The sequence below is a fragment of the Microcebus murinus genome, unplaced genomic scaffold (assembly GCF_040939455.1).
Source record: "Microcebus murinus isolate Inina unplaced genomic scaffold, M.murinus_Inina_mat1.0 scaf010_hap2_Mmur4.0, whole genome shotgun sequence".
In the NCBI taxonomy this organism is placed as follows: domain Eukaryota; kingdom Metazoa; phylum Chordata; class Mammalia; order Primates; family Cheirogaleidae; genus Microcebus; species Microcebus murinus.
The window spans coordinates 124,536-149,256 of NW_027438956.1; the positions used below are offsets into that span (position 1 = coordinate 124,536).

The 24,721-nt window shown below is 64.7% G+C and overlaps 4 protein-coding genes across 5 annotated transcripts; 2 read left to right on the forward strand and 2 right to left on the reverse strand.

The window, feature by feature from the left end:
* Positions 1 to 407: 407 nt before the first annotated feature.
* LRRC45 (leucine rich repeat containing 45) lies at positions 408 to 8,043 on the forward strand. Its single transcript, XM_012777226.3, has 17 exons — positions 408 to 1,075; positions 1,491 to 1,552; positions 1,926 to 1,996; positions 2,270 to 2,448; positions 2,674 to 2,802; positions 3,721 to 3,833; positions 4,149 to 4,207; positions 4,455 to 4,532; positions 4,805 to 4,940; positions 5,019 to 5,096; positions 5,191 to 5,302; positions 5,407 to 5,477; positions 6,201 to 6,293; positions 6,609 to 6,701; positions 7,153 to 7,326; positions 7,395 to 7,542; positions 7,629 to 8,043. Exons 1-17 carry the CDS (start codon positions 856 to 858, stop codon positions 7,823 to 7,825), a joined length of 2,013 nt encoding a protein of 670 aa, XP_012632680.2. The 5' UTR covers positions 408 to 855; the 3' UTR covers positions 7,826 to 8,043.
* A 343-nt stretch (positions 8,044 to 8,386) lies between these two features.
* Positions 8,387 to 10,943, forward strand: RAC3 (Rac family small GTPase 3). Of its 2 annotated transcripts, none has more exons than XM_020280890.2 (6): positions 8,387 to 8,556; positions 9,114 to 9,185; positions 9,407 to 9,524; positions 9,634 to 9,696; positions 10,139 to 10,302; positions 10,433 to 10,910. In XM_020280890.2, exons 1-6 carry the CDS (start codon positions 8,522 to 8,524, stop codon positions 10,491 to 10,493), a joined length of 513 nt encoding a protein of 170 aa, XP_020136479.1. In that variant the 5' UTR covers positions 8,387 to 8,521; the 3' UTR covers positions 10,494 to 10,910. The 2 variants fall into 2 exon arrangements, with proteins under 2 accessions (XP_020136479.1, XP_012632687.1); XM_012777233.3 differs by having other exon boundaries at positions 8,390 to 8,556; positions 10,139 to 10,298; positions 10,433 to 10,943.
* Positions 10,944 to 12,733: 1,790 nt separating this feature from the next.
* Positions 12,734 to 14,578, reverse strand: DCXR (dicarbonyl and L-xylulose reductase). The gene is made up of 8 exons (XM_012777234.3): positions 14,476 to 14,578; positions 14,295 to 14,392; positions 13,695 to 13,849; positions 13,555 to 13,597; positions 13,379 to 13,478; positions 13,233 to 13,297; positions 13,028 to 13,145; positions 12,734 to 12,919 (listed from the first exon to the last, which is right to left on the reverse strand). Exons 1-8 carry the CDS (start codon positions 14,525 to 14,527, stop codon positions 12,816 to 12,818), a joined length of 735 nt encoding a protein of 244 aa, XP_012632688.1. The 5' UTR covers positions 14,528 to 14,578; the 3' UTR covers positions 12,734 to 12,815.
* Positions 14,579 to 17,181: 2,603 nt separating this feature from the next.
* On the reverse strand, positions 17,182 to 19,008 carry LOC105878069 (carbonyl reductase [NADPH] 2-like). Its single transcript, XM_075999847.1, has 8 exons — positions 18,957 to 19,008; positions 18,384 to 18,481; positions 18,120 to 18,274; positions 17,995 to 18,037; positions 17,814 to 17,913; positions 17,648 to 17,712; positions 17,358 to 17,475; positions 17,182 to 17,285 (listed from the first exon to the last, which is right to left on the reverse strand). Exons 1-8 carry the CDS (start codon positions 19,006 to 19,008, stop codon positions 17,182 to 17,184), a joined length of 735 nt encoding a protein of 244 aa, XP_075855962.1.
* Between the last annotated feature and the right edge of the window lie 5,713 nt (positions 19,009 to 24,721).

The window sequence follows — 24,721 nt, forward strand, 5'->3', positions numbered from 1 at the left end:
TCCCTCGGGAGCTCCGCCCCGAGAATCCCGCCAATGAGCTGAAGGCTGCCTCGGAGCCCCGCCCTGCACCGCCTGCCAATGAGCCTGGAGCGCGCCCTCGGGAGCCCCGCCCCCGGGCCCCCAGCCGATCACTGGAGCGCGGCCTCCAGAGCACCGCCCCGGACCCCTGCCAGTGAGGCCAGAGGGCGCCCTAGGGAGCTCCGCCCCCAGAACCCCAGCCAATGATCCTGAGCGCGCCCCCGGAGCCCCGCCCCCAACTCCCCAGCCAATGATCCGAAACGCACTGCCTCTGCTGCTCCGCTTGCGGCCCTCAGCGCGTGCCTGCCCCTTCGTCCTTATTGGCTCGCGGCGAGCGCCGCCTGCGCAAAGCCTCCCGGGAGTCGTAGTCCTGGGGCCCCTCCCGGCGCGCCCCGCTCTTCCTGGATACCGAGGCGCGGCGGCGCGAGAGCTGGGGTCGGGTGGGCCGGGGCACGTGGCGCTCCTGCCTGCTCCCTGGGCCGCGGGGCCCACGCACCCGCGGGTGGCCCCGACCGCGCCGCCCAGTCTCCCCCGAGCCTGCGTCTAGCCGGCCCTTGACCTCCCACCAGGGCCTCCACAGCCTCGGTGCCGGGGGACGCCCGCCCTGGAAGCGGCCTGGCTGCTCCTCATCCCGGCTGCCGAGGATCGCCCCACACGGAGGGGCCCCTTCCTAGCGGCTGTCCCTGGCGCGCGGCTCCGCACAGGCATTCAGGGAGGGGTGCAGCCCCGGCACCGGCGGGGAGAGGAGCCTGGGGCGGGTGGCCCTGCGCCGGGCGCACTCTCGCTGAGGCCCGACTCTAGGAGCATGCGGGGGTGGCCCTGCCCACACTCCAGGACATGGAGGAGTTCCGGCGCTCCTACAGCCGCCTGTGCAAGGAGAGCGGGGCCGAGCCGCAGGAGGCCGTCCTGCAGCAACTGCACCAGCTTCCTAGGGACCGTCTGGACCTGGCCACGCAGAGCCTGACGGTGGACACCTGCAGGGCCCTGGGCAAGCTGCTGCAGACAGAGGCCCTGTTGAGGGAGCTGGTCCTGAGCGACTGCATGCTGAGCGAGGAAGGTGGGCAGGCCCGGGCGCCAGGGTTGGACTGCTGCTTGTTTGCTGCCACAGGGGTCCCTCTTTCTGTAGCACAAAGTGAGCAACAGCGTCCCTTCCTGCAGCCTGAGAGTGGAGAACAGTTTTTCTTTGTAACAGGAGAAGCCTTGAGGTTCCTGTGGGCTGGCCAGAGTGTGGGTTCAGCACCCTGCTTGTTGCCTAGCAAGGGCCGCAGATGCTTCAAACGTAACTTCACAGCATTAAGTGGGGAGACTCATTCCAGCACGAACCCAGATCAGTGGGACCACCAGGACAGTTGTCCCTCCGCTGAATGTGGGGAGCTTACCTGAGATGAAGCACCCATTTTCCCTTCCTCTAGGCCCTGGGAAGGGATTGGGGCAGCAGGGGCAGGGAGTGACCACCCTTCCCCCCTGCACAGGGGCCACATTGCTGCTCCAAGGGCTGTGCACCAACACGGTGGTGTGGCTTCTGGACCTAAAGGTGAGCATATCTACACTCGGGGGTGTGCCACCCAGGAGTAAAAGTGGAGCAGGGAGACCCCAGGTCCCAAGGACTTAGGGGCTGGAAACTGTTGTCTGTGAGTGATCTTGGCACACAGGGTTCCCAGGCAGTTTTCTGATTGTCTCATACATGTGTGAGTGTTTTGAGGGTATTCACCTAAGCTGAGTGAGCTGGCCCCAGAAAGCTTGCTAAAGTCAGAGAAACCAGGACCCGAAAGGAGCTGCACCTTCACCCAACAGAGCTCCCCCTTGCCTTTGTCCACTGCCTGGCGGAGGCCCTATGGGGCATGGATATGGCATTCAGAACCCAGCCAAGGTGGCAAGAGTGACTGGCTAGCCTGTTCCTGTCCTAGGGCAATAACCTTCAAGCCGCAGGGGCCGAGGTGCTGGGAAAACTCCTCCGACAGAACAAGTCCATTCAGAGGTAGAGTGGTGGTCCCGGCCCCCACCCTCATCCCCAGCCTTCTCTCTGTGTGGTTCAAGGTTGGCCCCAAAGGACACAGTCCTGCGACCCGAGAATTCACCCCTCCAGCCAGTTGTCCACATTTCACATCCACTGGCAGGGAGCAGGCGGGTATAAGTGACGAAGCCCCCCCCCCCGCCAGAGACCCCCCAAACCCATAGTCTTCCCGAAGCCCTGGACCCCGTAGGGCAGGCCACACCTCTGGGTGAGCACCTCATGCCTGCCCTCCTGCAGCCTCATTCTGGAGTGGAACCACCTGGGTGCGTGGGAAGACACCTTTGCCACCTTCTGTGGGGGCCTGGCGGCTAACGGCACCCTGCGGCAGCTGGACCTCCGCAACAACCAGATCAGCCACAAGGGAGCGGAGGAGCTGGCCCTGGCCCTGAAGGGCAACGCCAGCCTCCAGCAGCTGGGTGAGGGCACCCCGACTGCCTGCCTCCCCGGCGGACCTCCGTGCCCCCCGCTGCTCCCCTGCAGCTTCTGGCCTCGGAATGGAAGGGGGGTGGCAGGGCCGGCCTGCATGCACACTGACTGCGTTGACAGCCACAGGCAGGACCCTGAAAGGGAGCACCCCAGGCTGGGCCAGCTCCCCTTCCTCCAGGCACGTTCCATCCGGTGACAACAGGTTTCCATTCCAGACCTGCGCTGGAATAACATTGGCCTTCTGGGTGGCCGGGCCCTGGTGAACTGTCTCCCCAGCAACAGAACCCTGTGGAGGCTGGACCTGGTTGGGAACAACGTCCCTGGAGACGTCCTCAGGGCCGTGGGTATGGGTGTGCAGACTAAGGCGTGAGCCCTTTGGTGGAGCCCTTCTGCGGAGGGAGGGGGTGGCTTGGGACCCCGGAAGCTCAGCCTAAATTAAGGACCGAGAGGAACAGGGACGGAGCCGCAGGGCAGCCGCAGTGCACTTGCTTGGCGCTCGCTGCTCAGGCACCTCCAAGGCTCCTCACGTGCTCCTGCAGTTCCCATGTGACCTGTCTCACAGATGGGGAAGATGAGGCCGCGTGGCTCGGAGCTCTTGCCTGATGGGTGATGGGTGTGCTGATACCTCAGGTGGCCCAGACACAGCCAGGGAAGGGCTTGGCATTTGCCCCCGGTCAGCCCTGAGTTTGTGGCCCTGCATGGGAGCCGGGTACCTGGCCTGTGCTGCTGCTGCCAGCGCTGCACCTCCCATTCCCTCCCCAGCGACTCCCCAGGCTGTGAAGAGTCCGCAGCCGACACCTCAGCCTCGGGCCCCAAGCCCCAAGTTGCCCGGCCCCTCTGTCATCTCCAACTTCTCACTGTCCCCCTCTCTGCCTCCGCACTGCCCTTCCTGTCAAGGTTTCTTCCGACCAGCACAGCTACAACTGCCTGTGCCCCCTTTCCGCATGCTGCCTGGATCTTCCCAGGACGCAGGAGTTGAGCTTAAAGTTGGGCAGTGCCCCTTGACCTTTGGGAAGGAGGCCAAATGTCCCAGGACAGCCCACCTGCCTTTACTTGACGTGCGCACGTGTCCCTGCACCAGGCCCCCCACCGTGTGCGGGGCCCCACCCCACTGAAGCCATCCACCCGCGTGCGCTGAGGAATGCGCCTGCTCCGGTGGGCGAGACACGCCTGTTGGGGTTGATCCCCATGCTGCGAGCTTCCAGGCGCAGGGCCGAGCTGGTGCCGAGCAGCCCCAGCAGGTAACACGGCTCCCCCAACAGAGCAGGCTGTGGACCACAACCAGGACCGGCAGGCCACCTTCCGAGAGAGCCAGGCCCGCACCCACATCCTCAGCAAGGAGGTCCAGCACCTCCGGGAGGAGAAGTCCAAGCAGGTGAGGCTGGTGTCTTCACTGACCTCAGGGTTGCTGCCAGCTGGGGCCTGTGCCCCCCCTCAGCCCCGAGGCGCACCTATCTTAACCTTACTTTGGGCCCCGGCGCCTCTCCCAGTGGCCCATAGTCAGAAAGGAGAGGCAGCCTCCTGGCCTGACCTTCCTGGGTGGGTTTCCCAGAGAGCTGGCGTCTGAGCCCCCAGGCGTCCCTCTGAGTGAGACAGTGAGGCTATCTGGGTAGGTGTCTGCCCTCCTTCCCCCGGGGAAGGCAGAGTAGGCAGGCTCGACCCTGACCCCCTGTCCGGGCTCTGTCCCCAGTTCCTGGACTTGATGGAGACCATCGATAAGCAGCGGGAAGAGATGGCAAGGGGCAGCAGGTGGGCCGGCCGGGCGGGGGCAGGCCGTGGGAGCCATGGGGGGGTTGGGGGGCGAGTCATGGGGGGCCTGGGCTGTGGATCAGCTGGGGCACCTGGGGTGCAGGTCCAGTCACCTGCCCACAGGTGCACCCGTAGCTTGTGCCTCCCAAGGAGGTGGCTGGAGGGTCAGTGGTAGGTGCCATAGACACTGAGAGGGTCCAGGAGGGTTCTGGGGTTTCGGTTTCCCAGGACCCTCCTCTGCCCACAGGGCGTCGGCAGCGCGCGTGGGGCAGCTTCAGGAAGCCCTGAATGAGAGGCACTCCATCATCAATGCCCTCAAGGCCAAGTAAGCAAGGCCAGGTGGCTTGAGGACACCTTAGAGATGTGCGCACAGGACAGAGTGGGGTGGTAGGAGAACCTGAGTCCTGGTCTCCAAAGCAGAGGTGGGAAATGGGGTGGAACTGGGGCAGTAACCCAGGAAGGCTTCCTGGATGAGGTGAGTGCTCGCCGGGGTTTGACTGGGGGCCTGGCAACAGTGAGAACAGACACAGCGAGGCCTTGGCAAGGCACGCGAAGCTCCCGCTGGAGCGGGGCAGGGCTGGCCCTTCCTCTCTGCAGGCTGCAGATGACTGAGGCTGCCCTGGCTCTGTCGGAGCAGAAGGCCCAGGACCTAGGGGAGCTCCTGGCCGCAGCTGAGCAGGAGCAGCTGAGCCAGTCGCAGAAGCAGGCCAAGGAGCACAGGCTGGAGCAGCAGGTGGGTGGCAGAGTCAGGTGGTTGTGGGCTAGGCGGTGCAGTGGGCAACAGGGTGACCCTTGCCCCATCTCGCCTCAGGAAGCTGCAGAGCGGGAAGCGAAGCTCCTCAGAGACTTGTCTGCTGCCAATGAAAAGAACCTGTCTCTGCGGAACCAGGTGTGGGGGGTGTGTGGGGCCAGGCACCCAGGGAGTCCAGGTGGGGCTGCAGGGATGGGGCTGGAGCTTCCCTCCCATGGTGCCGGCTTTCCAGGTGGACGAGCTGGAGCGGAAGGTGAAATCTCAGCAGGAGCAGCTATTCCTGACCAGGCAGGAGCTGACCAACACATCTGCCGAGTTGAAGATGAGGGCTGTTCAGGCCGAGGGTGGGCATGGGTGGGCTTGCTGCTGAGGGGCCCGGGAATGGGAGCCCTGGGGATGGGGCCCCCCAGAGGACACTCACCCACACTCTGCCCTGCTGGGCTTCCAGAGCGCCTGGACATGGAGAAGAGAAGGTCTAGACAGAGCTTGGAGGACTCGGAAAACCTGCGCTTGAAGGAGGTGCCTTTTTGGTTGTCATCTGGCCTCTGGCCCTCCCTAGTTATCTGGTGCCTGCAGACTGGCCTTGGTGTGATGTGGGGGTCCCTAAAACACACACCCAGTAGGAGCTCCCCTCAACAACCTTGGGTTGCTGGGAGGTGGGTTGGTTGGTTTGTTTTGAGACTGAGTCTCACTTGGTCACCAGTGCTCAGTGCAGTGGCATCATCGTAGCTCACTGCAACCTACAATTCCTGGGCTGGAGCAGTCCTCCTGCCTCAGCCTCCCAAATAGGTGGGAATACAGGCATGTGCCATGACACCTGGCTAATTTTCTATTTTTAGTAGAGATAGGGTCTTGCTTTTGCTCAGGCTGGTCTTGAACTCCTGAGCTCAAGCGATCCTCCCGCCTCGGCCTCCCAGAGCACTGGGGTTACAGCGTGAGCCACTGCGCCTGGCCAGGTTCTTTGCCAGCTTGATCAATATCAGACCCAGAACTTCCTACTGGGGCCGATAGGGGCCCGAGCCTGTTGCAGCCATGACGCAGGCTGCTGTGCACTCCCCTGACCTGTGCAGGGCGTCTGTCCTGGGGCCCTCAGCCCCTGCTGGGCCACTAGAGGCAGCCCTTTCTCAGAAGGAACAGGGTCTCCAAGAAATGCCTGCTTCCAGGTGGGCATTCATGGGGGGAAGGTGGGGCAGATGGAGCCCCCGCTTTCCAGCCCTGCGCCCAACCCCCGTACCTGGGCAGGTGGAGCACATGACACGCCACCTGGAGGAGAGTGAGCGGGCCATGCAGGAAAGGGTGCAGAGGCTGGAGGCCACACGGCTGTCCCTGGAGGAGGTGAGTGTGCTCTGGGCTCTGCCTCCCCATGCTTTAGCCCTGGGGTGGGCAAGAGGTGGCAGCCCCTGGTGCCCCCAGCCTCAGGACCCTTGGGTACCCCTTCCTAGTCTCAAAGCCTCATCAGGCCACGCTTTGGGGACCACCCACCAGTGTCCTTGAGAGGCCAGAGGGACTTAGAGGGGCATTCGGGCTCCATTGCCCACCGAGGGAGGCAGGGCTAGGGAGGTGAGGCCCGCTGGGCTGGCAGCTGGCTGGGCCTGTGGCCCTGGGCCAGGGGCAGGAGGACAGGAGGGTAGGTGGCTGTCTGCGGTGCAGGAACTGAGCCGGGTGAAGGCGGCAGCACTCAGCCAGCGCAGCCAGGCGGAGGAGGAGCTCATCAAGGCCAGGAGCCAGGCCCACAGGGAGGAGGTGAGTCGCTGGCTCTGTCTCACTGGAGAGCCAGGCCCAAGGGACTAGCATGAGCTGCCTGGAAACGCAGCCCACATGGCTCAAGTGGGGAGATAAGAGTGGGGGTGCAAGGGGAGAACAGAAGGTCAGAGTAGCATGTCTGTCCCCCCAGCAAGAGCCACCATCAGCAGGTCTCCACTTTGGGTCCTGAGATGCGTGGAGAGGCTTGGCCATCGTGGGGCCTGTGACTGCCCGGATGGAGGGCACCAGAAGGGACCAGTGGAGTTGGCCTGGGGGGTGGAGGTGGGGGACTGGGCAGGGGGCACTTCAGCAGGTGCCTGCCAGTTGGGCAGGTTCAAGAGATGAGTAATAACTTCAGTGAGCAGCTGGGTTCTTGTCTGTGCAGGGGGTGGGAGCGTGTGTCACGCACAGGACGTGAGCTCAGCCGCGACAACCCCCCCTGTGCCCACAGCAGCAGCACCTGGCTCACCTGGAGGACAAGCTGCGGCTGCTGGCGCTGGCGCGGGACGAGGCTCAGGGCGCCTGCCTGCAGCAGCAGCAGAAGGTGGCGGAGGCCCAGGCCAAGGCCGGCCAGCTCAGCCTGCAGGTGGACGGCCTGCAGCGGCGCCTGGAGGAGCTGCAGCAGGTAGCCGGGGCTGCCGGGGTTCCTAGGGTGCCCAGCCCCCACTACCCCTCACTCCGGCTGCCTGGCAGGAGCTGAGCAACAAAGACCAGGAAAAGGTGGCCGAGGTGAACAGGGTGCGCTTGGAGCTGCAGGAGCACAACGGCCGCCTGCAGGCGGAGCTGACCGCCCAGGAGGCGCTGAGGGAGAAGGCGGCGGCCCTGGAGCGGCAGCTGAAAGGTGGGCCGGGCGCTCACCTTAACCCTGACCCTCGCCCTGCCATCCCGGCCGCCCAGCCGCCCCGCTCATTGCTCCGCCGCCCGCAGTGCTGGCGCGCGACCACCGGGAGGCGCTGCGCGACCGGGAGAGCGAGAACGCGTCCCTGCGGGAGAAGCTGCGGCTCAGGGAGGCGGAGATCGCCCGCGTCCGCGAGGAGGAGGCGCAGCGGGCGAGCCTCCTGCAGAGCGCCGTGCTGGCCTACGTGCAGGGGGTCCCGCCGAGAGCACTGAGCCCCCCGAAGTGAGGGGGCCGCGGCGCGTCCGGGCGCGCGGAGATGGACCGAGGGACCAGGGGGCCGGACCCCGCGCTCCCGCGCCGGCCGCAGAGCGACGCGCCATGGACAGCACGGTGGGGAGGAGACCCGAGGGCGCCCCCAACCCCCGCGGGCGTTTCACCCCCGCTGTAGCCGCCTTTGGCGTGAGACCGTGCGTGCGGAATACAGCGCGTGTGCACTTTGTCGTACTTTGCGGCCGCGTCTCCTCTGCGCCGCGCCCCGAGCGGCGGGGCACCCGCACTGCTGCCGCGGGGTGACGCCGCAAGACCCCGGCTTCCGCGGCCGTCCGCTGCCGGGGGCGGGTCTCCCTGGAAAACGCTACGTGCGCGCAGCCCCCGCACGTGCTGGGTCGCGGGCTCGCGCTGCGCCCGCAGAACCCCAGGGCAGCCCCGAGCACCCGGGGCCCTCCTTGGGCACAGGGCCGGGCGGCGCGCGGGTCCGGACGGGCTGCAGCTGGGGGCGCCCCGCCCGCGCCCCGTAGGCTCGGCCCTGCTCGGCGGCCCCGCCCCCCGCGGCCGCGCTCGGCTGTCTCCGCGCCCGGCGCTCGGCGGCGCTCGGCTGTCTCCGGCCGCTCGCTCCTCGCTCGGGTCCGCGGCCGCTGCGGCGCCGGGCATTTCTCCGCAGCTCAGCTCGCGGCCGCGCCCGCCGCCTCCCGGCCCCGCGCCCATGCAGGCCATCAAGTGCGTGGTGGTCGGCGACGGGTGAGTGCGCGGCCCCGAGGCTGCTGGCCGGGCTGGGGCTCTGGCGCCCGGCTCGCGGGCGGGGCGGGGCACCCGGGGCCGCCCCCAGCCAGGGCCGCGTGCGCCCCGGGGCCGGGGAGGGGCGGGGTCCCGGCGGTCCGCGGGCCTGCTGCCCCGGCCCACCTGATGCTGCCGGGCTCCCTGGGCTGGGTGCTGCGCGAGGCGGGGCCGCCGCCCAGTCCTCCCAGTGGGTGGGGCCAGGCCTCTCACCTGGGTTGAACCCTGAGCCGGCCACACCCGCCCCTGCCACCCACCCCGGTTGTGTTGGGAACTCTGCCGCCCTGCCTGGGGCTCTGATGTTGGGGATCCCCGCGCCGCACCCACCAGTTCACCCCACGGAGCCCGGCCTGCCCTGGTCGTCCTCCAGCCCTAGGTCGCTGCGGATCTGCTGGGCTGGGACCCCCGACCCCACCTAGGCGCCCTAACTTGGTCTCTGGCTCCGTGGGAGGAGGCTGCCCTTGCCCGGCAGAGGGGCGAGGCTGGGCCTGGGAGCCACGTGGGCTTGCCCCTGTCCACAGCGCCGTGGGGAAGACATGCTTGCTGATCAGCTACACGACCAACGCCTTCCCGGGAGAGTACATCCCCACCGTGTGAGTGGGGGGCACTGGGAGTTCTGGGCACACGTGTGTGGGGCGCTCCTGGGCTCCCAGGTCTGGCCCAGGCTGCTGTGGTTCTGGGCTTCTGGGGTGGGGCTGAGGTGCTGGGCAGAGTTCCAGTTCTGCACAGGCCCAAGAACCTGAGACACAGGTGGGATGGGCGGGCGTGACCCAGGACCCCTCCCGAGCCCGGCCTCTCCCCCTCTGCTCTGCAGTTTTGACAATTACTCTGCCAATGTGATGGTGGACGGGAAGCCGGTCAACCTGGGGCTGTGGGACACGGCTGGGCAGGAGGACTACGACCGGCTGCGGCCACTCTCCTATCCCCAAACCGTAGGTGACAATGGGGTCAGCCTGGAGCTGAGTGGGTCCCTGAGGTACAGATGGGGGAGGGCGCGGCCCTGTGGAGCCCCCTTGACACTCCCACCGGGTCCCTCCCAAGGACGTGTTTCTGATCTGCTTCTCGCTGGTGAGCCCCGCCTCCTTTGAGAATGTTCGAGCCAAGGTAGGACGGGGCTGGGCGCCGGCTAGGGGGAGGGTTTGCCTGGAGGGCCTGCCCTGGAGGAGAGGAGTTGCCTGAAGGTCTTAGACAATTTGTCCCTCAAAGGCGATTGGTCGAGATGTGTGTTCTGTCCGGAGTTAGCACATGGGCGGGGCTTAACGGTGGCCCTGCCGGCGAAGGGGTGGCATGTGGGGGTTGGGCATCTCAGAGGACAGAAGGGCATCTGTAGCTTCTGGGGATGGGCTTGGGCTGGGAGTCCCTTGTGAGTTGCAAGGCTTCCAGGCTGTTTGTTTCCAGTCACCTCCCCACCAAACCACCAGCCCCCTGGTCATCCTGTAAAGTAGGAGGAGCCCAGGGTGGCTCCAGGGCCAGGGAGGAAGCCTTCAGGGCTGGGCCGGGGGAGCAGACCCCACGGTGTAGGGGATCAGAGCCTCTGTCCCCACAGTGGTACCCGGAAGTGCGGCACCACTGCCCCCACACACCCATCCTCCTGGTGGGCACCAAGCTGGACCTCCGCGATGACAAGGACACCATTGAGCGGCTGCGGGACAAGAAGCTGGCACCCATCACCTACCCACAGGGCCTGGCCATGGCCCGAGAGATTGGTGGGTGGGCACCCGGGCACCCACCAGAGAGGGTGGGGAGGCAGGGAGGCATGCTGGGGGGGTCCTGCATCTGCCTGTGCTGCCCCCTCATGTCCCCATTCCTGCTGCTGCCACCCCACTCCCTGTTGCCCCAGGCTCTGTCAAGTACCTGGAGTGCTCAGCCCTGACCCAGCGGGGCCTGAAGACAGTGTTTGACGAGGCCATACGGGCCGTGCTCTGCCCACCCCCCGTGAAGAAGCCGGGGAAGAAATGCACAGTCTTCTAGAGCCCCTGCCCGACCAGGACCTGGGGGCTGGCAGAGGAGCAGCCCCTGGACCCATCTGCTGTGGTGTTGAGATGTCTGGTGTCCCTGAGTCTGCTGTGAGGGAGGGGTGTGGGGGGAGGGGAAGAAGCATGATGTCAAGGCTGGGGCCACAGGGTCCTGATCACTCTGCCTCCTCTTTCTAGGGTGCAGCTCCAGCCTTCGCTGGCCCCCGAGAGAGGCCAGGAGGGAGCAGGGTCTCCCTCAGGGCTGCAGGGGTGGGTCCGGGGCAGCCCCAGGATGGGCTTCCCTGCCGGGGAGGGTGGGGGGGTGGGTTCTATCCATTGCGCTCCGGGGAAGGGTGGCCCCTTCTTATTTTATACAATAAACATTCTGCACCGACACCTGCCTCTCACTGCCTGCCTTCCGCCCTGGCATGGTTTACCTCTAGCCACCCCACAGTCATGGTGCAGAGGGGGCCTGTGGCACCCACAGCAGCACCTTGGAGTCCCCCAAGGGGAGCTCTGAGCATGCCCCACACCTGGGGCAGGAGAAGCCCAGATCTGAGCAGGAGCAATTGCACTGGCCCCGGGATGAGTGTGTGCACAAGCAGGCCTCCCTCTCGGGGCCTCTGGGAGGGGCACACCCAGGCGGGCTGCGCTCCCAAGCAGCCCCCTTCAGACAGGGACAGTCTGCAGAGCGGCTGGAGCCAGGTCAGGTGCTCCTCCCACAGCCCCCCCTGCCTCTGGCAGGTGTTAGGAGGAAGGGCACTGAGGCTGAGGGCCAGGGTAGACAGAGGCTTGGAGGTCGCAGCGTGGCGTGGAGACAGAAGGGAGCAGCAGCTGGCCAGGCTCTGGTGATGCTGAAGTCAGAAACGGTGGCCCTACACTTGGGTCAGGGTCCTGGACTTCACCCCCAGAGAGGCCACAGGGCATCTGTCCAGGCCAACATGTGATCAGAGGGTGCCAACCAGGCCTGCTGTCGGGGGAGGTGGCTTGTGCTGGCTCAGGAGACCTGGTTGCTAAATTGTCAGGAATTTGGCTAGCCAGCTGTTAACCATTATTAGTAATAAAATTATATAAACTTACAGTGAGTTGCATTAAAAACAAAATTAACAAATACTCAAAACACATCACTTCCTAATTAGTTTTGCACATGTGACTGTTATGTATGCCTTTGGGGCTATTTACATTTATTGTACTTATCAAGTGCAGATTCCACGTAATGGGGTGCTGTTCATCTCCTCTCAACTCTGTATTCAATGACATCAAATTGGTAGTTTACAGTCAGCCCTAGTGGCAATATTTATGCCAAAGAAACTGGCAAATTCCACAAATTGGGGCTTGATTATCATTAATCATGTAGACAGGTAATAGGCGTCGGGCTTGGTGAATTGTGTTTGTAATCCCAGCTACTCAGGAGGCTGAAGTGGAAGGATAGATTGTTTGAGCCCAGGAGTTTGAGACCAGCCTGGGCAATACAGTGAAACCCTGTTTCTAAGAAAATTTTTAAAAATGAGCTGGGCATGGTGGTGCACACCTGTAGTCCAGTTACTAGGGAGGCTGAGGTGGAAGGATCGCTTAAGCCCACTAGTGTGAGACTATTGAGCTGTGATTGTGCCATGGCACTCCAGCCAGGGTGACAGTGAGAATAAAAAGAGAAAATGCAGATTAAACTGAAGTGTGCTGTGTATGTGCTCATTGCACTGTGAATAGCACAAAAAGTTGAGGAAATGTTCTTCCAGGATTCAAAAACTATTATCTAATGCAACAAACAAGTTGCTTGGGTCATTGAAAAAGTAGTGAAATTTAACTTACACCTTCCTTGTTTCACTTTTGTGTCACTCCTTAGTTTCAAGGAAGATCACCTAATCTTCACGTCAGCTCTATACTCACAGGAGGGCTTGTTAAACACGAGCACACCACTGCTTCCACCCCAGGAGGTCTCTGGACAGGGCCAGAGGTCATGCTTGTTCAAATTCACCACCCTCTTTAGAAGCCCATCTTTTGGGAGGTCCTACCTGCAGCCACTGCCAGGGTGCTGGCCGGCCTGAAAAATCTCAGGTGTGGGAGCTGGGCTGCCACCTGGCATGGCGTGTGAATCTAATGAATCTCTACCTGCCTGGGACCCATCCCACACCCAGCCCTGAGCCCTCCCGGCTGCCAGCTGGCAGCCCAGGAACCAGCACAAAGGCTGGGCAGGAGAATCAAGTTTATTGGAGGGATGGAGGACAGGGGCGGGCTTAGCATGGGGCTGAGGTGTGTGTGGGAGGGGGCTCAGGTGGCCAGGAAGCCCCCGTCCACAGGCAAAGTGGAGCCTGTGGTCATGCTGCTTCGGTCACTCAGCAGGAAGAGGATGGCATCCACCACGTTCTCCACATCTGTGGGCAGGGTGGAGTTGGGGTGGAGTTGGAGGAAGCTGCCCTCCATCTCCCCTCCCCTGCCCCTGGCCCCCAAGCACTTCCTGGCTGGGCTTCTCCTCGACTCACCAGCAAACCTGCCAAGTGGGATTCGGTCCAGCATGGTCTTGGCCTTGTGGGGGTCACTCCAGTTGGCCTTGCCCATGGGTGTCATCACCACTGTGGGGTTCACTGCATTCACACGGATCTGCACAGAAACCAGCAGAGGTCAAAAGACGAGTGGGGCTCCTGGGGTGTTGGCCTGGGTGGTGGGAGGCGCTCTAGCCCAGCTCACCTTGTGGGGCCCGAGCTCTAGGGCCATCACCTTGGTCAGCATGTCCAGGGCACCCTTGGTGGAACCTGTGAGGAGGAGCCCAAGCTGGCTGGGGGCTGGGGGCAGGAGCTGGGGTGGGGCTTGGGGCACGGCTGGGGCTCACTCACAGTATACACTGTGGTTAGTCACCGCACGCTGGGAGGCCTGGCTGGAGACATTCACGATGGCCCCTGGGGCTCCCCGAGCAATTAAACCTTTGGCCATGATCTGAAATCACAGAGGGAGGGTGAGGCAGAACTGGTACCACTCACCAGAGTTCCCCTCCTGCAGCAGGGCAGCTCACCTGGGACACCTGGATGACAGCCCGAAGGTTAACATCAAAGGACCTAGAAACAGAATGGACAAACAGACCCTGGTCAGGGACTGGGGCTGCTGCAGGGGGTAGCCCCTCCCCTGGGGTTATCCCCCCCCCATCTGGCTCACGTGTCACAGGCCTCCTTGGTGACCTCCAGGAAGGGCTGAAGCAGGGCCACACCGGCATTGTTTACCAGCAAGTCCACCGGACCCACACTGCTCAGCGCCCGCTCCGTGGCCTCCCAGTTGCCCAGGTCCACGCACACGGGCTCCACCCCTGGGCACTGTGTGTATTGGGGGCATAGTCACCGGAGGCTCCATGCCCAACAAGGGGCACAGCTGACCCTCTGCCACCTGAGGGAGGGGAGCTGCGGCCAGGTGACCTTTCAGCCAGGCAAGGGGAGAGTTAGGCGTCCCAGGGGGACCCGCAGCCCCGTGGCCAAACGCAGGCCTGCGCGACCAGGAGCCTGGCCCCACCTCGGGCCAGTCCACTTCCTCCTACGCCTGAGCGCCTCTGGCCCCGGCCGCTCAGCTGCCATTTCGGCTCTTTCCAAGCCCCGGGGCCCGGCAGCTCCGCCGGCCCCACGCCGGGCCGCGCGCCCGGGGGAGGAGCGGGGGGTGCCCAGGCTCGCGGCCCGCGCCGCGCGGGCGGGAGGGGGCGTGCCGGGCGCGCTGCGGTCCCCGCCCCACGTGCGGCCGCCCCGCAGAGCCGCGCCCCGCGGCGCCTACCTCGCGGACGAGGCTGTCCAGGTCGGCCTGGGTCCGGCTCACGGCCACCACCCGCGCGCCCGCCGCGTGCAGCGCCTGCACCGTGGCGCGCCCGATGCCTGCGGGGAGCCCGGCTCAGTGCGGACGCCCCACCGCCGCCCGCCGGCCCGGCCCGGCACCCCCCGCCGCCCCGCCGGCCCACCTTTGCCCGCCCCAGTGACCAGCGCCCGGCGGCCCGCGAGCCCCAGGTCCATGGCTGGGCCGTCTCCGCCCTGCGCGCGGCGGCCGCGGGACTTCGAGCTCCGGGCGCGGGGGCGGGGCGCGGAGGGGCCAATCGCGGGCGGCTTCGGTGCCAGGGGGCGGAGACATTCAAATGTTGGCTCTTCTGCGGGAGTGATTGGCCGCGAGGAGCCAGGGGGGATGGGGCGGGGACAGTCGTCGGAGGCGGGGCCTTCCGTCCAAGGACCGGGCGCGGCGGGGCCAATCGTGGGCGGCTTCGGGGCCAGGGGGCGGGGACATTCAAATGTAGGCTCCTCTGCGGGAGTGATTGGTCGCGAGGAGCCCGAGGGGACGGGGCGGGGCCTGCTGTCGGGGCGGGGCTGCTGTCCAGGGGCCGGGCGGGGCCTGCTGTCCCGGGGCCGCATCTCTCAAACTGCCCCGCGGGGACCCACCCCGGCACCCCTCCCGGGACCCCCGCGGCGAACTCGGTTCGGCCCGCGCGGGCCAGCACTGCTCCCTGCCAAGACAGTTATTAGGAAACACGCAGCAGCTAACGGCAGGCGCGTGGCGGCGCGTGACACTGGGGACGCGGCGCTGCCACCCCGTTTCCCTTCTGAGAAGTCTGGCGCTTCCCCAGAAGCCTCGCTCGCCCCTGCCCCACGCTCGGCCCCGGGTCGCGCCGGCGCCCCACAAGCCAGGGAGGTGCAGGAGACCCCGAGCCGCACGGCCACCAACCCAACCGAGCGCGGGCGCCGGCCTGAAGCCAAGCAGGGCCGGGCCTGGTCCCCGGGTGGGAGGCCGTAGCCAGCCTGCAGGCTGCATAATAAAACTACGTTTAAAACACAAACTGCCAGCCTGAGCAAGAGTGAGACCCGTCTCTGCTATAAATAGAAAGAAATTAATTGGACAACTAAAAATATATAGAAAAAATGAGCCAGGCATGGTGTCGCGTGCCTGTAGTCCCAGCTGCTCGGGAGGCTGAGGCAGGAGGATCTCTTGAGCCCAGGAGTTTGAGGCTGCTGTGAGCGAGGCTGACGCCACGGCACTCACTCTAGCCTGGGCAACAGAGTGAGACTCTGTCTCAAAAATAATAATAATAAAAATTAAAAAAAAAAGCAAACTGAGTGGGGCAGGGCGAGGATTTGGGTCATCGCAGCACACGGCAGCCTCGTCTGCTTAGACCCCTCCGTGGGTCGCCCTTGTGCCCAGGACAGAGTACAAGTCCCCTCACTCGTCCTGGGGTCCTCTCGCTCCTCGGGGACCTCCAGGAGGGGCTGCGTGCGGCAGGGCCGTGCCTCCCGCGGCCGAGGCCCACGCGCGGGCTCCGCCCTTGGGTAGCGAGTGGCGAGGGGTTACGGTGCGTGCTGGGGGCTCCCTGCAGTCCTGCCGGCTGGTGAGAAGCACCCTCGGAATCCCCCACCCCCACCCCTACCCCGAGCCCCTCCAACCTGGAGGGCGCGACCCCAGCCCGGGTCCTCTGCCCCCTCGCTCAGGGTGGGACCTGCGCCCGCCACTGCGGCCGGCTGGCCTCTCCGGCCGGGCCTTCTCCAGGTAGCGCAGGCCACGCGAGGCCCGGCCCGGGCTAGCGCGGCTGCAACCCGGCCGGGCGCAGGACCCCCTGGCCGCCCTGGGCTGCGGGGCTGGCGCCGGGATTCCGGCCAGGGGAGGTGCAGAAAGCAGCCGCGAGCCCGCCCCCCGCTGGAGCCGCCTCCTGCGGTGGTCCTGGAGCAGGTGCACGCACAGGTGGAGCCGGATTCCGGGGCGGGGTGGGGGGACTGGATGTGGTGCCACACCGAGCCCCTCCCTCTCCGGGCCCCGGACTCTCGACCCCTTCCCTACGGACGGCGGGGTGGGGGTGGCTGCAGGCTGCCCTCCGCCCTCCGCCCAGGGCTGGCTGAGGGTTGAGGGTTGGGGTGTGGAAGTTGGAATCGCCTCGCAAAAGAGTCGCTGCCCTTTGGTCCCCCGGCGGGGTCAGAGGTGGAAGCGGGCTGGCCCTCCCCTCCCCCTCCCGGTCCCCTCCCCGTCCCCAGGCTCGCGGCGTGCCGCGCCGGCTCGGAGGGAAGGGCCATTTATTGTCGCCAGAGCAGCACAGCGGGTGCGGGGCCGAGTCTCGGGCGGCCGCGGGTGCGGGTGCGGGCGCGGGCAGGGAACGTGACGGGATGCGGGTCTGGAGGGGGGTGGGGCGGAGGCGGGCGGCGCCGTGGGCGGGCAGGGTCGCGAAAGGGGGCGTGGTCCAGCGGGGCCTCGGCTGGAGGCGGAACGGGGCTGGGCCGTGGGCGGGCGGTGGGCGGGCGGGGCCGGGCCCACGGGGACGGGCAGCTGGAAGGGGGTGGGGCGGGGCTTGGGCTGCGGGCGTGGCCACAGGCGGGGTCGGAGTGGGCGCGGCTGTGGGCGTGGCGGGATGGGGCGGTGGGGGACCAGGTGGCCGGGCTGGGGCGTGTGGGCGGGGCCGGATCGTGGGGGCGAGGCGTGGGGTGGGTGCGAGGGTACCGGGCTGGGGCCAGGGGCGGGGCAAAGGGCAGCGGGGTCGGTCTGGCGTGAGGGCGTGGCCGAGGGCGTGGGCAGGCGGGGCGGGACATGGGCGAGGAGGGGGCGGGGCAAGGGGGCGGGGTCGGTCTGACTTGGGGGCGTGGTAGGGGCGGGGCCGGGCGTGGGCAGCGCGGGGCCGGGGTGCCGAGCCCGGCCCGCTCTAGGAGGCCAGGTATCCGGCGTCCACGAAAATGCTGGAGCCGCTGGTGGAGGCGCTGAGGTCGCTGAGCAGGAACAGGATGCTGTTGACCACGTCGTCCACCTCTGCGGGGGCGGCAGGTGCGTCAGGACGGCTCTGCCGGACCCCCAGGCACGCGGCTCACCGCTGCCCCTGACCTGCAAACTTCCTGAGCGGGTGGCGTTCCTTCAGCTTCTGGGCGACCTCGGGGTCGGACCACACGATCCGGGACATGGCCGTCGGCACCACCGTGGGGTTCACGGAGTTCACCCGGATCTGAGGCCAGGGCAGGAGGTGTGGCCTCAGCCTGCGCACCAGGCCCTGACCCCCCTGCCCAGAGCCTGTGTTGTCCGCAAGTCCCCATTCTCACCCCAATCCCCAGCCCCGCCCCCAGCACCCGCTTGTACCCCTCTAGGCCTGGTCCTCAGCCCCCAACTCCCAAACCCACCTTGTGTGGCCCCAGCTCCATGGCCATGGCTTTGGTCAGCACGGTCATTGCGCCCTTGGTGCAGCCTGCGGGGGACAGCACTGAGGACCCCCTAGAGACTGATTGAGCCCTGCTCCCAGGGGCTCCGCAGGGAATAGGGGTGTGCAGGCTGGGCAGAGGAACTCACTGTAGGTGACCAGGTTAGGTAAGATGACGTTGGCCGCTATGCTGGAGATGTTGACGATGGAGCCAGGTGCTCTGCGGTCGATCATGCCCCGGACTACGATCTGAAACCAAGAGTGGGGGCAGCTGGCCCCACCCAAACCCACCCACCCACCATGCTGGCCCTTGCCCTCCCGCTGGCTCACCTGGGACACCTGGAGCACAGAACGCAGATTCACGTTGAAGGACCTGGCAGGAGGGACAGACCATGGCAACCTCCACTGCCTGTCCCCAGCAGCCCTGCCCTAGCCTGACCGTTCTCCCTTCCCACCTGTCGAAGGCCTCCTTGGTGACCTCCAGGAAGGGCTGGCTGAGTGACACGGCTGCGTTGTTCACCAGCAGGTCCACCGTGCCCACGCTGCCCAGCGCCTGCTCCGTGGCCTCCCAGCTGCCCAGGTCCACGCACACGGGCTCTATCCCGGGGCACTGTGGAGACATTGGGGGGCAATGCCCTGAGGTGTGGGCCCGGCAGGGTGGTGAGGCATCCCTGAGGGCCTGGGGGCAGACCAGGCCGTGGTGGGGCAGCACACCTCACCTCCTGGGAGAGGCTGACCAGGTCGTCACCGGTGCGGCTAACAGCCACCACTTTGGCTCCCGAGGCGTGCAAGGCCTTCACAGTGTCCCGCCCGATCCCTGCAGCGGGGAGACTCGGTGGGTAGGTGGCCCAGAATGTCTGCTCAAGGCTGGGGTCAGGGGACAGATGGGAGTGGGGCTGCAGCCACTGCTGCCCAGGGACAAGCAGGGAGGGGAGGGCAGTGCCCCAGGAGTAGCTGGGGGCCCCGGTCAGAGGCCCCATTGACCAGCATCAGGCCAAGGGGGAACCCAGAGGGCAGGTCTGAGGGAAGAGGCCCTGGCTGGAGCCCCCCTCTGTCCAGTCTGGGTCTGGGGGTCTCCCCAGGGCAAGGGGATCTTGTGCTGACCAGGGAGGGGCTGGAGTCCTGTCCCAGTGGGGCTCCAGCCAGGTGGTGGGGAGCAGCTCAGGCCCAGGTTCAGGCTCAGTTCCCGGTGGGGACTCACAGGCCCTGCATGGGCCTCTGTGAGGGTCCAGGTCTTGCCATCCTGCTCTCCCAGGCAGCCCCTCCTGCAGCCCCACCCTGCTCAAACCTACCTTTCCCTGCTCCTGTCACCAGGGCCCGCAGGCCACTGAAATTCAGCTGCATGGTGCTGACTGCCAGCCTTGTCCCACAGGACGACGCGGAGGTTTTATATGCCCAGGTGGGGGGTGGGGGCGGGGCAGGGCGGAACCCCATCCCAGAAAAGAAATGAAAACTAACTAGTGTGTGCACGTATGTGTACGTGTGTGTGTGTGGAGGGGTATAAGCACAGCCGGGGTGGGGGGGCAAGGTAGTAGAATTGTTTTGCCACTTTTCTTGTGTGGACAGAAACATTACCCTGTCACAGTTTTTACTGGAAGAGGAAGCCTGGCCTCACCGCCAGTGGGGTGGGGGGGTGGGGGGGACCAGGGAATGGGGGTTGGAGGTGGAGGTGGGTCGGACGTGCTTGGTGTTGCCGCCTGCCTCTCTGGTAATAATACCCCAGCACCTCCATTCAGGAGTTCAGGGCAGGCCATGTGACACCCCCACCATGCAGGTGGCCCAGACTCCCAGGCCCTCCCACGTGTGGCCCGGAAAGCAGGTAGACCGCCTGCTGCCTCTCCCTCCCGAAAGCTGAGCCCCTTGCTTGGACCCAGGGCTGGACCCCCAGGCGAGACCCCAGGAAGAAGGCTGCCATGCTGTCCAGGGACTCCTGCTGGCAAACCTTCTCTGCCTCCTGGAACCTTCCCGACTCCTGGAAGCCAGGGGGCTTGTCCTGTTGAGGCCCTTGGAGGACACTGTCCTTGCCCTTAGGATGCACCCGTGAGTCCGTGAGTCGGAGGCCAGACACCCCCGCCCTGGGCAGGACGCAGGGAGCCCTGGGACTGGGGCTCTGGGACTCAGGGGAGGAGACTTGTGCGGGAAGCTGAAAATCAATGACCCAACCCCGCCCCACACACTGGTGGGGCACCTGAGAACAGCACGCAGCTCCTCCGCCAGGTTCTCATTTATTTTTTATTTACTTATTTATTTATTTTGAGACAGAGTCTCACTTTGTTGCCCAGGCTAGAGTGCCGTGGCGTCAGCCTAGCTCACAGCAACCTCAAACTCCTAGGCTCAAGCGATCCTCCTGCCTCAGCCTCCCGAGTAGCTGGGACTACAGGCATGCGACACCATGCCCGGCTAATTTTTCCTATACATTTTTACTTGTCCAGGTAATTTCTATTTTTAATAGAGACGGGGTCTCGTTCTTGCTCAGGCTGGTTTCGAACTCCTGACCTTGAGCTATCCGCCTGCCTCGGCCTCCCAGAGTGCCAGGATTACAGGCGAGAGCCACCGCAAGGGCCTGGTTTTTTTTTTTTTTTTTTTTTTGAGATGGGATCTCAGTGTCACCCAGGCTGCAGTGCAGTGGCTGCATCACACCAGCCATGGCTTCTCTGGATCCGTGTCTCCCCTCCTCTCTTCTAAGGACACCTGTTATTGGATTTGGGGCTACCTGGATAATATCGGATGAGCCCCTCTCAAGACCCTCGTCTCAACCTCATCTGCACGGCCCCCTCTTACGACTAAGGTCCCACTCTGGGGTCCCGGACTGGGCCGTGGGCTCAGCTTTAGGGGCCCCCGTTCAGCGCTGTGCTCTTCATCTGGCTTCGTGGTGTGTGCTTCTCTGGCCTCCCGCCCTAAAGGCCCGGGGAAGGAGTGAACCGACGTGGATCCCCTGGGGAGGTGACAGTCCTGGGAGGCAAAGCTGGCGCCTTGCCGGGGGTCTCAGAGCTGGTCTGGCCCAGCCACCTGCCCGCCCATGTGCAACCTGAGCTGGGGCCACCCAGGAGCCAGCCAGGGCCTCACCCCTCCCAGGGCTTCTGCAGGGGAGGCCAGGTACCCACCCTAACCAGCCTGGGGTCTGCAGGCCGCCCTGGGCAGGGGCTGCTGGGGCACACGTGTATACACGCAGGCACACACATGAGAAGTCCTGCTGGGGTGAGGAGGGGTCTGAAGGCCTGGGAGTCTGGGCCTGGGGGCGAGCAGGGGGGCTGGGGGCAGGGAACTGCTGTCCGTGGAGGGAGGGGGCGCTGCTGTGTGGCGAGGGGGCTGGGGCTGGTGCGGGACAAAGGTCCTTCCAGAAGCTTCTAAGGTTCCTTCTCAAATTCCTTCCTTAGAGGCCCCTGGAAAGGGCAAGTTATATCTGCCTTTCCTGTTTCTCAGGGTGGGGAGAGCACCAAGCCCTGGAAACCGGACCCTGGGGCGGCCCGCGAGGGGCACCTGAGCCGTGGGTGGGGCAGGCGTGGCCCCCCTCCTCCTCCTCCTCCTCCTCCTCCTCCGAACCTCGGCCACCCCTACTCCACCACTGGCCTGCTCAGCCCAAACGCCCACTTGTTCCAGACCCTTCCTTATCCTCCGTTAAACACCTGGGGCCCACTGGGGCCCACCGGCTCTACTTCACTAGGAGTTGTTGACCGGCCTGTGCCCGCTTCCCTCTCCCGCACCCCCAGCTCCCACCCGGGTCACCGAGTCTCCCAGTGGCTCAGGGTGAGACTGAGGCCTGAGTCACGCGTACCCTGCCCCCACACCCCGGCTCCTGGCCCTGTGTCCCTCGAGGGAGACTGGGTCCCTGGAGGGCGGGGCTGCCCTGCCCGTCATTTCTCTGGCACTTGACAAAGAATGTGTTTTCAACATACATCTGCCTGAATAAAGGAAGGACACATACCCTAGAACAAAGGGAAACAGCCGACCTGTGGCCACAAAGACAGAGTGTGACCTCACCTGACCTCACCTGACCTGCACAGGGAGCTTGTGGCTGGGCAGGAGGGGGCAGGCAGGTGCAGGTGCGTGATTTAGGGTAGAGTAGGGTTAGGAATAGGGATCGAGTTAGGGGCAGGGGTTGGATTAGGGCTACAGGTAGGGATAGGGGTAGGATTAGGGTAGGGGTAGATTTAGGGGTAGGGGTAGAGTCAGGTGTAGGGGTAAGATTCAGGGTAGAGTTAGGGGTAAGGGTAGGGGTAGGGGTAGGATAGGGCTAGGGATTGGGGTACGAGATGGAAGTCCCTGCTCCTTCTCCAGGCCCTGATGTAGAAGTGCCTTGTCACTGTCCACAGGCCCCTTATCAAGACTCACTGTTGATCCTGAACCTTTCCCAAGGCAGGGCAGGGAAGCCACTGAGGGGACATGTGCAGTAGGGAACTTCGTGGGGCCGTGGAGTTTCCCTGAGGTGGCAGCGGCAGGTGTGGCTGAGAGAAAGCAAGAGATGTGGCAGAGACACAGCCTGTCCTGGTCACCACTGTGCACACCTGCACAGGCACACGCAAATGTGAGCACCTGCCTTTGGGCACACCCATGGGTAACACTCAAGCATGTGGGCACACAGTCATAGGCACATGAGCACACACAGGGATGCATATGCATGCATGTGGGGAACAGACACACAGGACACATACATGTGCGTGCACGTGTGGGTGCACATGGACACGCGTGTGCACACCCACACGAGGCACATACGACCATGCAAGCAAGGGCACAATGCACACACACACGTGGGCAAGCCAGGCACACACACGTGTACACTGGTCTGCACCTGCACACCCCCCACGGGCACGCCCGAGTGAACACACGTGTATACATACATAACACATACAGGCACACACACTTCAGGCCCACAGGGATCAAGAGGACCCTGGAAGTCGGCAGGGTCACCTGCGATGCTGGTCTTTAGGAGGGTCCCCACAGACAGCCAGGCTCACGTCCTCCTGAGGGACACAAGCCTGGTACTGGGCACACCTGGCTGGATGCCGGGGGAAGGTGGCTGCAGCAGGTCAGCTGCAGGGGTGGGGCCCTGGGACACTGCTGCTCCCTGGTTCCAGGGTGGCTCGTGGACCTCTGGCTGAGCCGGTTTGCACCTGGTGCCAGGGCCTGGGCTCAGTCCTGGGGTCTTTAACAGTAACCCCAGGCTGGGGCTGGGGAAAGCCTCCCTGCTCTGGAGGGAGGCCAGGGCCCAGCCCAAGCCCATATCTTGTTTCTTCTGGACAAGAAGGGGATCACAAAACCTCGGAACACCCAGCCCCATCTTCCACGGGACACGGTGAGGGCCTTCTCGCTCTCACGACAGTCCCATGTGGCCAGGTCCCAGCAAGGGCCACTGCCCAGACAGGTGACCAGATGGGGGCAGAGCCCTCTGGGATCCAGGTCTGCCTTTTTTTTTTTTTTTTTTTAGACAGAGTCTCACTCTGTTGCTAGAGTGCTGTGGCGTCAGCCTAGCTCACAGCAACCTCACATTCCTGGGCTCAAGTGATCCCCCTGCCTCGGCCTCCCGAGTAGCTGGGACTACAGGCACGCGCCACCATGCCCAGCTAGTTTTTTCTATTTTTAGTTGTTTGGCTTATTGCTTTCTATTTATAGTGGAGATGGGGTCTCGCTCTTGCTCAGGCTGTTCTCAAACTCCTGAGCTCAAGCAATCCTCCCACCTCGGCCTCCCAGAGTGCTAGGATTGCAGGCTTGAGCCACCGCGCCCGGCTGCAAGTCTGACTTCTGAGACTCTGCGGGCCTGCAGGGAGTGGGAACCGGAGGCTTCTGGTCCCTGGGCTGGCGTCTGCCCCTAGGATGCCCCAGAGCTTCCTGGGTGAGAAGAAGGCTGAGGACTCTCTCACCTCCATGCCCCCCACATAATGGGATTATAACATGATCTGTAAGGTGTGGACAGAAGAGGGCCCTCGGGCAGGTTGCCTTTCCAGAGAGACTAATCTCTTCAGGTGGGGACCTGCCCTGAGGTGGAGTCGCAGAGATTTCTGGAGGCACAAAAGCTTTGCGGGAGGTGTAAGGCTACACGGCTGGGAAACACCAGCCCAGCCATTCCCAGGACTGAGGTGCAGAGCAGGGGAGGGGCCCTGAGCTTCCTCCCCGAGTGCTGTGCCCCCAGCCCCCCAGGGAAGCCGGGCCCAGGCCCCAGGCTCAGCGGCTGGGAGCGGAGGAGACCCCGGCCTGCAGCTCCACGGCCTCTGCTGTGGGGTCCAGGGTCATTTCCCGGGGTGAGGAGGGGCTTCTCCACACAGGCCAGTGTCACCAGGTCCCCCCAGCCAGCTTCTCTTGGTCACACAGGGAGGCCAGGCTCTTCCCCCAGCCCATATGTCCCCTGCAGCCCTCACTGTCAGCCCCGCCCCACCCCTCCCGCCCGCTGCTGCCTCCTCCAGGGCGGGTTCCCCAGGAGCTCGAGTCACAGTCGTCCCCATCTGCCCTTCCACTGTTGCCAATTTCAGTCACGCAAGGGTCAACCGCCATTAAACAGAAAATTCCAGAAAGGAACAATTCATCCATTTTAAATTTCACACCACCCTGCATGGCTTGATGAAATCTCACGCCGTCCAGCTCTGCCCCGCCGGGGACGTGACTCCTCCCCTCGTCCAGCTGTCCTCGCCATCTGTGCCCCCTGCCCACCTGAGGGTCACTCAGTAGCTGTCTCGGTTGTCAAGTCGGAAAAACACAGGACGGTATACACGAGGCTTGGTACTGCCCGGCCTCAGGCATCCACGGGGCGTCTTGGGACATGCCCCTCTGGATAAGGGGGACAGCTGCCCTCGCCTGTCCCAGAGGAGAGCGGAACAAGTCAAACGCAGACGGAGCCGTGCCACACGCTGTCCTCTCCGTCAACTGTGTGCACAAACCGTCACAGACGTTTGCTTCCAGCTGCGACGCTGTACCTGGTGCCCAGACTCCCTCCCGGTACGCATAACCACGAAGCTTGACGAGACCTGTGCAGCGACTGTTTCAGGAGCTGGGGGGTGGATGCCCAGGTGAGCCCCACGGACGGACGCCTTGCCTGCGGTACGGCCCCGGCTGGCTGGGCCCTGCA

Bases quoted from the DNA above. Each gene is read 5' to 3' on its own strand.
- LRRC45 (XM_012777226.3), top strand. From the start codon at position 856: ATGGAGGAGTTCCGGCGCTCCTACAGCCGCCTGTGCAAGGAGAGCGGG. The intron at 4,208-4,454 runs GTGGGCCGGCCG...CTCTGCCCACAG, and splicing joins GAGATGGCAAGGGGCAGCAG to GGCGTCGGCAGCGCGCGTGG. The intron at 5,478-6,200 runs GTGCCTTTTTGG...GTACCTGGGCAG, and splicing joins AAAACCTGCGCTTGAAGGAG to GTGGAGCACATGACACGCCA.
- DCXR (XM_012777234.3), bottom strand. From the start codon at position 14,527: ATGGACCTGGGGCTCGCGGGCCGCCGGGCGCTGGTCACTGGGGCGGGC. The intron at 13,479-13,554 runs GTGAGCTGCCCT...CTGTGATTTCAG, and splicing joins CTGTCATCCAGGTGTCCCAG to ATCATGGCCAAAGGTTTAAT. The intron at 12,920-13,027 runs GTGAGTCGAGGA...CCCTGCCCACAG, and splicing joins CCCACTTGGCAGGTTTGCTG to ATGTGGAGAACGTGGTGGAT.
- LOC105878069 (XM_075999847.1), bottom strand. From the start codon at position 19,008: ATGCAGCTGAATTTCAGTGGCCTGCGGGCCCTGGTGACAGGAGCAGGG. The intron at 18,275-18,383 runs GTGAGGTGTGCT...ATGTCTCCACAG, and splicing joins TGGTCAGCCTCTCCCAGGAG to TGCCCCGGGATAGAGCCCGT. The intron at 17,286-17,357 runs GTCAGGGGCAGC...CCGCCCCCGCAG, and splicing joins CCCGCTCAGGAAGTTTGCAG to AGGTGGACGACGTGGTCAAC.
- RAC3 (XM_012777233.3), top strand. From the start codon at position 8,522: ATGCAGGCCATCAAGTGCGTGGTGGTCGGCGACGG. The intron at 9,186-9,406 runs GTGAGTGGGGGG...TCTGCTCTGCAG, and splicing joins GGAGAGTACATCCCCACCGT to TTTTGACAATTACTCTGCCA. The intron at 9,697-10,138 runs GTAGGACGGGGC...CTGTCCCCACAG, and splicing joins TTGAGAATGTTCGAGCCAAG to TGGTACCCGGAAGTGCGGCA.